We start from the raw sequence: 13,850 nt of genomic DNA on the forward strand, positions 1-13,850 counted from the left end.
TTCCCTGACAGGCGTTACCCTCGTGCCTACAAGTGCTGCCCACACATCACAGCTCGGCCCTGGACCTGGGGGTTTGCTCGGTGATGATCTGGAGGCTGTGCACTGAAAGCATCCCCTCCAAGATGGAGCCAACACCTGACTGGTATTCACTGGCTGTGGATGAAGGACAGGACAGACCAGGCACCACGAAGCTATGAAGAGGAAAGCTTCAGCTGTCAGCTGAAGAAGGGAGAAGGGGCACAGCCGTGGGACAATCAAATCATCATGGGAAACGGCGTAGCCCATTAGTCACCACCACCCAGTATCCATGGAAACGACTGGAACTGGCCCTCCGGAGCAGGCCGTCAGGAAGCCCACTGGGCTCTGCCACCCTCCCAGCCTCGTCTTCCCACCCGGAGGTGCAGCCTCCCCAGCTCGCAGTTTTGCTCCCGGATGGACAGAGACAGGAGGCAGCCGACTCGGGGTCCCGTCCCAGGCCCCTCCCCAGCCCTGCCGCGGCTCTGTCCTGTCCGGTCCTGCCTTGCCTTGGGATGCTCCGCAGAAAGAACGCATGCAGTCCTGGATCCACCCCAGAATCTAGCTTCCTTTCCTTCTCGACCACCACACAGCATCAGTCCTGGTGGTCCCCACCACCCCAGGCCCACATCCCCGCTGAGAGGGAAGGAACGCGCTCTCGCAAGGTCACAGGCATCTCTTCAAACCTTCGCCCAGGATTTGGGGCCCTCAGCATCTCCAGTTTACAAATGAGAAACCCAGGCCCAGAGAACTTGCTGACTCGTCCACAGAAGTTGCCCCATGAGGAAGCAGCAGACAGGACTGAGACCCGTGGTGGGTTTGTGCCATCCACAGGTCTGCCTGTGGCACGTGATGCAACCACCATCACGCAGCAAACCTGACGGCTGTGCTCTCTGCCACCCCCCCCCCAGAGTATTAACAACTTCAGGGTATCCTTGCTGAGGGAATGACCCCAAAACACAGAGAAAGCTCTACGTACAGCCAATGCAAGTAACTTACATAGCAACAAACACCTCCAAAAAACAGAAACAGCCAAACACCAGAGCAGGTACTAAGTTATCTTGTATCCATTTGATGAAATTACGGTGAGGACTTAAACAGCATGTGTTAAGACATGTTTATAACATGGGAAATACTTATGTTTTGTCAAGTATAAAAAAGGACACAGAAGTACTACAGTATGATCATCTCTATGAACAAAAGTTAAGTTGGGGGACAGGAAAAAGACTTAGAAATGCACACAAATGAAATGAAGTAGAGACTGTTTTGGGGGGGGGGGATGTGGGAAAAGGGTAATTTTTCTCTATCCAACTTTTCTGATTTCCCCTGGCTTTCTACAGTGAGAATATATTGCTTTCATGAAGTGAGCTAGTGGAAGGGTCAAGAGTCCAGGGTGTGGAAAGCTGCCTTTGAAGAACCAGGAGGACAGCCCAAGTTATGGGGTGAGGAGCTGGTGGCTCCAAGATGTCGGCTCCACTGCAGAGGGGACAGTGAGGGTGGGAGGTGACGTGCGCTGAGGCCAGGGATGAAGACCCCACCCCACGCACGGTGGGCCGGGGAGGCCAGCCTGGGGCAGGAGGGAAGCAGACGAAACTCACCGCCTTCCCTCACGGGCCACTACCCTGGAACTGCGTTCACAAGAGGGTGAGAAAGTCACCCGAGAAACCCAGACTCCCACAATGCCCATGTCATGATCAATGACCAAGAGTCACACAGTCACTTGACAGAACAGCTCAAGAGCCTTAAATACGTGTGCGTCTTTTGACTTGGTGACTCTAAAGCTAGGAAACTGATCTAAGTCAGGGAAGCCTACCTAAGGATGCTCCTTGGAAGCAGCCAGATATGGTAATAGTTAAATTAATCGTGACACTCTGAACAGGAAACTACTACGCACTGTTTCTGGAGACCGTGGATGCCTCAAGGACAGGAACTGGGCTGCCGGGGATGCTGCTGGGAGCCCAAAAGCGCAGCCCCGAGCTGCCTGGCACCGCGGACACTGCCAGTGAGGCCTCCTGGCAGAAACGCCTTTCAGGTCCTGGTATTATTGTTTAAAACGTCATGCATCTTCTCCAGGATAAAATCTTTTAATACTTGCATTATTTGCCAACACACTGGTATGCATGTGACACACGACAAGGAAAACACCTGCAAGGAGACCAGTGCAAATCCAGCAAGGGCCTCTGACCTCTCCCAATGTACCCTCCCCACCCCCAATCTCTGGAATGAGTCAGACCCTCCAGGGCTCACTCCCAGACTGCTGAGGCCTTGGGGAATTTCTTCTGACTGGCATGATGCCTTAATGCAAGTTTTGTGTCACTGTGTTTCCTCGGGCTGGTTGGGGCTGGGAGTCTGATCCTCCTCAGCTGCCACATAACGGTGGCAGTAGCTGGCTGAGCCCGGGTCATCAAGAGACAAGACATTCCAAACTAGGAAAGCGAGGGACACCCCCAGAGGTGCAAGCAGTGACACATTCCGCAGAAACACCGCCCGCCTCCTTCCACTAGGGCTGGACCAGCGAGGCGGCGGCTTCCACGGGAGGAGCCCCCGGTGCAGCACACAGTCCACTCACGGCTGCCGTGTCAGCGCCCCTCACAGGACTCCCGACAACCTTCACGGGCGGGAGTAGGGAGGCCAGCAGAGTGGGCGGCCCCCGGGCAGCGCGAGGGGCTCTCACAAACTGAAGGGGAAGTGCAGGTACGCCAGGAGGAAGGCCTGTTCTCTTCAGACCCCTGGGATAATTTTCCTGTGTCTCTAGCATGCCAAAGGGGGAGGCCAAGCTAATTAATTAAGCAGATGAAATACCAGATACTAATTTACAATGGTTTCTGGGGTAAAGAGAAGAAGGTACACGTACAAGATTGTTTGCATCTGACCCAACATAGAATACATGATGGAATCATTTCCAGAGGATAATAAAGACTCCCACTTCAACAAAAATTCTACATTTAGTTTGTTTCTCAACAAAATTGTTTCGCCGCTATTTAGGAAGGCAGAGACTGGGGTGAGAGTTCCAGGTGCAACGGGCAGCGAACGTTCAAATGCCTTTTTCGAAGTGCCACCTCAGGGCGATCGCTCACGGGCTGAGCGCCAGGCTGAGTTAGGGTGTTTACCAAACAAACTGTCCGAGTTAGTCCGGGAGAGACGAGCTAACCGCAGCCTCGCTCCCGCGCACCACCCTCATCACGCGAGATGCAGAAACATCTGCAGAAGACACGCCCATGCGGACACCAAGTGCCCCCACGGAGGACGGCAGACTCTGCAGCAAATGGACCCCGAGGGCCCCTCCACGTCACTGCCACACCTGTGCTCAGCGGGCAGCGAGCCCGTTCACGAGGCTGTGCCCGGGCAGAGCTCGGTAGACACGCAGAGGCCGGCCCGGCGGTGAGCTTCCCTCCCCCCCGCCACGGCTCTCTGTGACGTCCGCACACACTGCCAAGCGCGAGCCTGCGCATTCTGAGAAAAGGAGCGCGTGCCCCCGAGGTGACGAGCGGTACTCACCCCACAGGAGAGGGGCCAGCTGCAGATGCTCCAGGACCAGCTGGCTCAGGAGTCCTTCCACACTCGCCTCACCTGTGCGCTTCAGAGAGGGGTGAGCCGCGTTAAGGAAAACTCCGCTGCCTCCGACTCCCGGGACAGGGGGAGAAGTTCTAGAAGTTTCTCCACAGACTCCCAGACGGGAAACCTCCCACGGCAGGTGACCGTCCCCCTGCTCTCCAGGGATGGTCTAACCAACCACAAGATATCACCTGAGTGTGTGGGAAACAGGTACGTAAATGTGGCAAGGGCCTCTCCCCCCTCCCCCTCCCCTCCCCCAGATCTGGTAAATTGAGCTGTTATGTGAAGAAGGGAAATCCGCTGGGATAATTTCAATCCAACAGCTATTCTTGCTGGGGGAAATAAAGAGGGAAGGTTGTTTTTCCTAAAAAGGATGCAAACTGTGGCTGACCAATACAACCAAGTGCGTCTCTCTACACGTGTCGGTTTCATGCCAGTTTCACGTCTGCCCTGTTATACATCTTGATGTAATTACACATATTATTACAAACGGACTCACGCGAGTTCATAATCGAGGAAGTCATATGGCCTCTCAGCAAGTATCGGTGGATGAAGAAATTAGGTTTAGAAATGCAGAAAACAGACGTCTCCAAGGTGCTAATGATAAACAGCCAGTGTGGTCCTCAGAGAGAGATCTATAAACCTCTCTCCCTTTACCTACATACATTAAAGCCCCAGTACTTAGGTTGCAATCAAAAGGGAAGAACGTCATTCCTGACATTCTCTAGTGACTGAGGAAGTGGGGGAAAATCCCATTACTTTCTTCCGTTAGCAAGTTAATTGCATTCAACAAACACAGAGTGTGTCTGAAACAAGACAGGCACGGCGAGAAGCACTGAGGACACTGAAATGACTGGACGTGAACCTTGAACTTGAGAGGCTCACATTCCAACAAAGATGACAATATAGGAACAGACCATTGCACTTGCCCAGCCTGAGGACAGCCGGGTCGGGATAAAGCCACACAGGCAGAGTAGAACGGGCTGGGGCAGGGAGCGAGGGGCGCTGAGGCCCCGAGGGAATGCAGACCAGAGCTCCCGGGTCCCTCCTGCCAGAGAGGGACACCCAGCCCTCAGACAGCCCAGCCGAGCATCCGCGGAGAGCTGTCCAGACAAGAGGGCTGCTCAGGAGAGCCAGCTGGCCACACGCGGCAACGGGCCTCAGGCAGGGCACAGGCCAAGCTGCTGGCGTCCAGGACGCTCAGGAGCACCGCCCACCTGCCTCTCCAGCCCCGGGTCCTGCTTTGGCTGCCTTGGCCCTGTTTCAATTCTTCCAAAACACAGCGTGCTCTCTCAGAACTCCATACCCTCCACCTTCTGTGCTCTGCCTGGAAATGCTTTTCCCTGCCCTCTTCCCCCTCCTCACTGTACTCACACTTTAACCCTTACCGCAGACCTCACTTCCTCCAGGAAGGCCTCTCTGAACTGTCTCTGCTCCGAAGGCTCCCGGCATCCCCTCGGCAGCCCTCACTAGATGTGTGTGTCTTCCATCGTCTGGCTTCATCACTCGCCTGTCCGCTGGGCGAGGGCAGAGCCCTCATTCTGGGGCCTGGAACAGTGTCTGGATCGTCGTGGCCGCTCCATGAACACTGTCTGATGACTAAATGAATGCTGGCATGAGTCAACATCCCAGGTAAGTGGTGCAGGGGCCACATCTGTGTGTGTGTTTCTTTCTGTTTTCTTTCCTGACTCTCTCTGGGGGTTATTTTCACTTGTATGAAATTAAGACTTCAGAATATGGCATATTACTCCCTCTTGTTAAAAAACAAAAAATCATGCCAGGCTTTTGAGGTTGATTGCACCCTGGTGCTCGAAGAACAGAAAGAGTGCCTAACAAACGTGGCCAGGATGAGGAGCCTTTGAAATGATTAGTGAGAAGAGCAAGTTAGGATGTGAGTAATTTCAAAGTTGCCAAATGGCACTGGGGCTTTGCAAACCATTCCAATAGCATATTTCCGTATTCGGACATGAGCCATAAAATTATACAGCTGAGCTAGTAAAGCTAATTACCTGCACGCACATCCCCTCCCCTTCAGCCCCACGAGCCAGCAGAGCAGTCTTGTGTCTGAGCCTGGACACAGGAATGCAACCCTGGCTGACCAGTCAGCTATGCAGATGCTCTATCAGCCACTTTTAGAGCCCAGGTTACAATGTTATAGTGAGGACAGTGGACATGGCAGCGGCTCCTCTTTCCTAAACACATGGACTCTGGCGTTGGGGGCAAGAGGTCAACAGAGAATGATGAGGAGGACAATAATTCCTATCATTATTTCTGCTAGAAGGAGTATTTCCAAAGCGAGTCCCATGAGAGAGGCTGTGTGCTAAGTGTTTAACATGTATCTTCTCAATTTAATACTGTTTTCAAATTGAGTATGTGGTGGGTTTAAAATAGGGACTGTTATTTCCATTGCAGAGATTTTTAAAACTCAGGCCCATGGGGATAACAAGAAAGCAGACACGGCTAGGAAGTGGCAGGATTGAGGCCGTCTGACCCTGGAGCCCACACTGCAGCCCACACTTTCAGACACTTTACTATGAACACAGTATCGATTCCTCACAATAAACCTGGAAGCCAGGACCCGTGATCCCCACTGGACAAACGAGGATCCTCTGTGCACAGGTCCGGGGCCTGGCCAGGACCCCAGCACTGTCAGGGGCAGAGCCACCGCCCGCTCCCAGCATGGCGCGTGGTGGCCAGCCCCTTTCCTCCAGCCCTGAGGGAGGCCCACGGGGAGCTCTCCGTGGTGCTGAAGTACCTGTCTCCCCCAGCTTCAAGCCCTTCCTAGTCACCTGGGACGCAGCAATTAAGTTTCCAGGTCAGCCGATGGGTTCTTGCCCCCAAGATATACTCCTGTCCCTTAGGAGGGCAGGGGTGGTGACACTGCAGCAGGGGGAATGTAGACCACTGTGGGTGCCAACCAGGCTTTGCAAGTCTCCTAGCCACACCCTCAAGTAATGATCATCGACAACCCCTGTGCGCCTGGAATGTAAGAAAACTCAAGTGCCCAGCTCAGTGCATCCAACTCACATTCGTTCTGCCTCTGGAGCCTCCCACAGGCAGCTTCTGGCTCCCCGCAAGGAGCCACACATCCCTCTCACAGCGCCCCTGCGCCTGCCACTTCCTGCCTCAGAGCCACGGCTGAGCTCCCCGGAGCCACCGCACCTCACTCACGCCTCTCAGAGGTGGCGAGCCTCGCAGTGCGGGCTGGCCCTTGCTCACTGCCATCCCTGACTCAAACCTGCCGGGCTGATGAGCCGCCGGCTCTGCGATCACGACTGCTTGGCCGCTCATTTTTGCAAACCAGTAAGACAGACCTCAGAGGGCTGCTTGTGGCTCCAAACCCAGGAGAGTAAGGGACGGTGCCCCTGGTCAGTGGCACTGCGCCTGGCACACAGGAGGTGCTCCATCAATGCTCAGTGCTTCTCACTGAGCACCTACTTGCCTAAGGGGCATCTCACACAGTGCTCACAGCAACCTCAGGTTGAGGAAACCCCTTCGGGGATGTTAAGCCACACAGCCAGGAAGGGAGGATCCAATTTAGCCCTTCAGCTCCAGGTGCAGAGCTCCTCCCTGCCGGGGGTGGGCCTGGATTCACATCAGGGTATCAATACCTACAGCGTGGGCTGTGGTAGCTGCTGGGGACGAGAAGACCCACCAGGTCAGATCCTTCCTACTTTTAAGAAGCCCAGCCTATTGTGCAAGGATGATACCTTAGTATTATTAGTCACCCATCATTGTTAATTACATTTAATTAATCAATATTTGTGCAGAGCTTTCTTGTTTACAAATGTTTTCATGCACATTGTCTCAGTTAATCTTCTACGAGTCTTGGGAGCCATGGATATTTGCTTCCAAATCTTAAAAACAACGCCAGATGCTAGGAAAATGCAGAAAGTTAATAAAATACCTTCCCTTTCATTTTCTGCTAGCCCGTTAGCGGTGAAATATTCAGTCATGCACTGCAATCAAAGGACCGTTTAAAACCACGGAGCAGTTTTTGAGATCCTGCCTGTGTGTATGGGACTGAAGTTTACCAGGACCCAGCCTGATGCTCTAGAAGAAATGACTGTTCAGTCAGCTCTTCCCCTGGGGAACATGCAGCCTGGCGGGTGGCAGGCCTGGGTCCTCTCGCAGGAGAGTGCAGCACCGTGCTCTGAACACCCGGTTGTTATAAGTGCTCTACTGAGACCCGGCCCGTGAGAGCTGCTGATGCAGATGTTTCTAAACGGGCCCCCAGGTGAGCGTTCCGGAGTGGGGAGCTCGTTGAGGAGCAGGCCTGCACCTTGGCACCACCCCCGCCAGGAAGATGGGTTGTCTGCGCCCCATGTGCCAGCGCTGGAGTGATAACCCCAGGTGCAGGGACTTAGCCCAGCCCCACTTCAGCTCCAATCAATTAGCAAATTGTCACAACTAGAAATTACGCTAATGGAAAGGCTGCTTTGGGTGATTAATGAGCCTCTTTCCCATGACTCTGTCCTCCGATTTGCTTCACGAACTTTGAGAATGCTGATGCTGGGCTGTTCTCATCCCAGCAGGGGCGCCAGTGTCTGGGCTCAGCTCCCTGGACAGCGCCACGAACTGCCAGGGAGAGTCTGCACGCGGTTCGGGGCTGCAAGTCTTGCGGGGGGAGAACAGTCGAGTCAGAGGATGGAGGGCAGGCAAAACGGAAAGAGCCCTGTGGGGCAGGTGTGCCAATCAGCAGCGTGCCCGAGCAACGCTGCATCTCTTTGGCTTCATCTGAAAAATGGGGATAACTTGAAGGCCCTGGCAGAGACCAGATGCTCTTCTGCTGTTTTGCCCAACACAGAACTAATAAGAGCACAGACTCTGAAGCCAGGCAGCTGGATGAGAACCCAAGCTCTGCCACTTACTAGCTGGGTGACCTGGAACAAGTTAGGTAAACTCACAGGACCTCAGGTTTCTCATCTGTGGACTGTGGATAAAAACTACTTCACAGGGTTTTTGTAAAAACTGAGTAAATCTAGGTAAATTGCTCAGAACAGTGCTGGCATCTAGTAAGTGCCATAAGGTGTTAGCTGTTACTTAAGCTCTGTAAGTTTATGATTCTATTATATAAGATACACATGCTCACAATCATTGTCATGCCGAAAGTACACAGGATGTGTAAAAGCCCAGCGTGCACCCAACCACACGAACACACTGCACGCTGACTCGTGTGCGTGTGCGCTCTCTCTCTCTCTCTCTCTCTCTCTCTCTCTCTCTCTCTCTCACACACACACACACACACACACACAGATTGGGAACTTTGCTTTGCACACTTGGGAAAGTCCTTCCCCACTCTCGTGAGCCGGCGAAACCTGAAATCTGCGCTCTCTGTGAGCCAAACCCTGATTCCATTCAGAGTAACTTCAAGGTATACATATTTGGATTCGGGGGAGTCAAGAGTCAAATATGTGTCCCTCCCACCTCACTCCCTCCGTCCCCTGAAGGCTAAAGGGCCAGGGCAACTTTACATCCTCGAGGGTCAGGAGCAACGCTTCTCTTGGGCTGGCATGGCTTCCCCACTATGAGGATTAAAGGCCTAACCAAGTGATTATCCACAGCTATAAACACTCACTCCCTAAAGACAAATACAAGATGCAACCCTGCATGTTACTGAAGATGATCAAGGAATCAGCTGTACCGATAAAGGGAGCTACTTGTATTAAAATTCATTTAGATAGAACTCTCTCTCCTAACATGACTATCAGGAAAACCTAGCGCACTGTTTTAAAGGAGTCTTATCTAAAAATACTTAACTTCTCTCAGGGAATGAGAAGCATCCATCAGAGCTCCATCAGAAGCATCTGTGAGAGTTAGCCAGAAGCCAATAGAGAGGCTGAGAGGCCATCTCAGGCAATCCGGTGCAAACAGCGAACGCTCTGCCTCAGTCTATAAAGGGAGGAGGGCTTGGCTGTCGGCAAACTCTCCTCACTGGCGGGGATGCGGTCTCGGAAGCTGAGAAGCCAGGTGTGGCCGTATGCCAGGTGGCCTGTCCTGGTGGTGACCAACCAAACTGAGGACGTCGTGCCTAGAGTCTTACAGGGTTGACCCCAAGTACAGACTGATGACAGACGTCACAGCCGCTGCTGCGCTTCTGGGATTTATAGAGGGCCACTGGTGTCTGTGAGGCCAAACACGCCACCATCAGCGGCACGGCCCGGGTCAGCCCTGGGAAGGCAGCCCCTCGGGGGCGCAGCCGTGCTCTCAAGAGAACGGCCACACTCCCCTTCCCAGTTATTAAGGACTCTGTGCCCTCTGTGTCCCCCGAAGACATTCCAGCCCCCACTCTGGGCTGCTGATTCTTCGGCACCTAAGGCCCACTGTCCCACTGGGGTCCTTGAGCCTCTGCCTCACCCTCCAAGCAGCCAGATGGTTACAAACGATCTCCAGACAGAAGGCGGGGACGCATGCTTACCAGACCAGACCACCTGGCAGAGACTCAGCCCAGATGGTCCAGGCCGCCAGCTTCGTGGGGATCAGCTGAGCTGGGCACCCAGTCCTTGTCGGGAAACCTATATGGGGTTGGATTCTAACAGGTCAGCAAGCATCTCAGCAAACCCTGAAATGCTCTCTGAAGAGAGATTTGCAACAAAAACGAGGAAAGCGAGAAGAAGGGGCGCTGACAAGCTTGCTCCTAGCGTCTCCCGCATCTGTTTCCACCTCAGACAGCCTGCGCAGGGCTGCCCCCTGGAAATGGAGACGGGCTTCCACTCAGACGAATCTTGCTGGTTGCAAACTCCCTTCCTACGTTCATCACAGCACTCAGCGTAGTGCAACCAAGCTGGTGACCATTGGCTGCGTCAATCAAATGGAAACCACTGAGTCACCAAAAGGTTTCAGTAGCTACATGGAAGGATTCCAGGCAGCACCGGGGCGGGGAAGAGAGCATGCGCTCGGGCTCCCTCGGGCAGAGTCCACACCCCATCTTGCTCACCGCAGTGTCCCCGGCGCTGGGCGCAAACCGCAGCACATCGTAGGTCATCAGGAAATAGCTGCTGACACCACCTGACCTCAAGAACAGCACAGCCTGGCAAGGGAGACAGTCCTGGGAAGAAAACAAACTTTCCTGTGCTCTGTAAGCAGTATTCCAAACAAGAGTTAAGCACTGAGAATTGCAGGACCCCAGAGGAGGGGCAGTTCCAGCCGGGGCCAGATGGCAGAGGGGGCAGAGAGGGCTCCGTGGAAGATGGAACACGTGAGGCCAACCATAAAGGACGACCCACACCTGCTTCAATGCTGATGCTTGTTCCTCCGTCTCTGAATTACCGTGGAAAGTGAAAACAGATATGGTCAGCTTCCATACGTCCCCAAACCAGACGCTCTGGGTGATTGTCAGAACTGCCAACCCAGCCCCTTTCAGGCAGGCCCCAGCAGAGGTGGAGGTGAGGACGCCAGGGGACAGTCGTGGGGGAGGTCTGGCCCAGCGTCCCTTGTCCAGGAGAAGCCTCACCTGAGGCCGGGTCGCCTGAGCAGCGCCGGGTCTTCCAGCAGGAAGCGTGTCCCCTGTACTGACACACCCTAGGGTCAGGGGCCGTGACGGCACCACGAGGGTGAGGCCTCACTTCAGGTTGACTTCAGTCAACAGGAAAATAACACGCGTTCTGGGATCCTGGCTCTCCAGCTCCCGGCACCACCTCAGGTGAGTTACTTAATTTCCAAAATTTACTTATTTACTTCTTCTTTTTTTTTTTTTTAGGTTAGGTCATACAGTTTTTTGGTTTTTTTTAAAACATCTTTATTGGGGTATAATTGCTTTACAATGGTGTGTTAGTTTCTGCTTTATAACAACTTATTTACTTCTTAAAAAGGGGTAGGTATTACCTGTTTTGTAGGTTTGAGGGAAAGTGCTAGTATCCTGTCTGGCACCTGGTACGGGATCAGAAGGGCAGATACAATTGTGAGAACCGACCCTAACGGCAACCGGCAACCCGGACCAGGGGTCGTCATGGTGCTGAACGGATGGAGACACGGGCCTGACAGGTCACCACCTCCCTGCTGGACGCAGGAGACAGCAGAGCCAGACCTTCGGAGCCGGGGCTCCGGCCCCCAACGATGCAGCATCTTTGGTCCCAGCCCAAAGGCAAATGCAGACGGTCACTGGGTCACATGCGGGGCTACTACCTGCTACTGACAGAGTTCCGGGAGAGTTGGCTGTATTAAGGTTTCCCAATTTCAGTAAAAATGGTCCAACAGTGGCAGCTGGAGGGAAGAAGAAGGTTCAAAGAAGAAGAATGGAAAGCAAGGGCGTGTTTACCCGGAAAGCGCGGACAGGCCTCTCTGTGCAGGCCGCCCCCAGGAGCCCCACCGACATCACCCCCAGGCAAGCTCCTCCCGCGAGATGGACGCACTCAGGAGGGCATTTCAAAGTCACCAGGCGGAGGTGGCACAAGGGACAGGCAAGGGAAGAGGGCGGGCTTCAGGACAGGTCTCTGTGAGGAGTCCTTCGTCCTGGGCGGAATAAGGGTCGAAGCGCAAGGACAGGAGAGCCCCAGGTGTGACGGGGGCAAGCCTGATGGCGGGGAGGGCGCTGGTCCTGCAGGCGCCACACGACGGGGCTCCTCGCGGTACCGTCACCTCCCCCCACTACACTGGGAGGAACGGGAAACAGAGGGGTTAGGCTGAGACCCAGCGGCTGGCGGGGAGGGGTGAGGCGGGGGCAGAGCGCCTGCCGGTCCCACGTCCAGCTCCGCTGCCCGGCATCCCTTCCCCAGCCCCGCAGACAACACACTAAGTAACTGACACACAGGAGCCGTGCAAGCGGCGGTTTTCACAGCAGTGATGATGATGGAAGTGATAAACAGAAAAGAGACAGGTATCGTAAATCTAAGGGAAACAAGCAGTATTCAATTCACGAGCTCATTTGGCGGGGCCAGCGTGTAAACCCCACCTCAGAACCAGTGAGCGCCAGGGCTGAAAACACCACTAGGCCCCTGGTGCTCCCTGCCCCTGGATGGCCAGGTGCCCTCCACCACCTCCTCCACATGAGGTCACCCTGTCCCTGCAGAGGTGGGTCTCCTGACCCACCGGGCAGCCTGCGGGGACCCGTGGACTGTGTTGGCTCTCGGCCAGTTACCAGGCTCCTTGTAATAAAGCCCGCCCTTTATTATAAGGGGGGGAGGGGTTACAAGGCGGGGGAGGGACGGACTGGGAGTGTGGGGTTACTAGATGCAAACTGTTACATACAGAATGAACAGACGACAAGGTCCTACTGTGCAGCACAGGGAGCTATATTCAATATCCTGGGGTAAAGCATAATGGAAAAGAGTATACAGAAGAATGAATATACGTGTATAACTGAGTCACTGTGCTGTACAGCAGAAATAAACACAACATTGTGAATCAACTACACGTCAATGAACTATAAATTAAAAAGTAAAAATAAAAATAAAGTCTGCCCTGCATCTTTCACAGAGTGGCGGGGGAGGTCAGACGAGAGGAGGGACCTGAAAGCTCGGCTGGGTTGTACTGGGAGGGACAGATCTTCACAGCCTGCAGGGAGGCTGGGCTCTGCTGGAGAGCCCTGGAGGTCGATGCTCACAGGCTGCTGCGGGCAGGACCTGAAGGAGGAGGCCACAGAGCCGAACCCTCGTCTTCAGGAAGGGAGGGGAGGAGGGAAGGGGGCAAGGAGGCAGGCAGGGCAGCCCGACTGCTCCGCACAGCCTGAGAGACGCCTGGCCCCTGCTGCCCCAGACTGCATTCTGTACAACCAGTCACAGGGGACGACTCAGGTCCCCAGTGTGTGTCAGGAATGTGCTTAGAATACTCCAGCCCTGCCAGTCCTTACCGCAGGAAAGCTGTCTCAGCCCTCCTGGGCTGCACCGTGAGTGTCCGTCTCTGCGTCTGCCCCTCCCGCAGCCTGGGGGCGTCTCCAGGGCTCAGCACACGGAAACAGCATACGTACAGGCTGTTAGCCAGGTGCAGAGTAGGTCTGGAGCTGCCGGTGTCCCTGCCACGTATCTGGATGTTGCAGATATGACCCAGACAGGTGTGCACACACCTACCGCAAGAGCCACAGTTTCCTTTAAAACACGTCTGTCCAGCCATACGTGCCACATACGGGCCATTTTTATTACTACGGTGGGTGTCGAACTAGGCTCAAATTTTTTATGAAGTCTAAATATTGAGAAAATATTAAAATGCATAATGAAATAATTAGCCAATTCAATCTTTGGTCTTTCCATCTGCTTGAATTTAGATTTACAATAGCAAAAGTCTGCTATCCATCCCATGCCAGATGTCATTACCAGATAGGAGGGGAAGTGGGGAGGGAGGGAATG

At 54.1% G+C, this 13,850-nt stretch overlaps 1 protein-coding gene across 3 annotated transcripts in view; it reads right to left on the bottom strand.

Annotated features, from left to right (window-relative positions):
• TRAPPC9 (trafficking protein particle complex subunit 9) overlaps positions 1–13,850 on the bottom strand; it is a 509,341-nt gene that overhangs the window by 103,883 nt on the left and 391,608 nt on the right. For all 3 annotated transcript variants that reach the window (XM_082858827.1, XM_082858825.1, XM_082858826.1), the window contains one exon: positions 3,514–3,604. In XM_082858827.1, the coding sequence (XP_082714953.1) occupies positions 3,514–3,604 (91 nt within the window). The remainder of the gene's footprint in view (positions 1–3,513; positions 3,605–13,850) is intronic.

Source organism: Leucopleurus acutus (genome assembly GCF_964270905.1).
Source record: "Leucopleurus acutus genome assembly, chromosome: 17".
In the NCBI taxonomy this organism is placed as follows: Eukaryota; Metazoa; Chordata; class Mammalia; order Artiodactyla; family Delphinidae; genus Leucopleurus; species Leucopleurus acutus.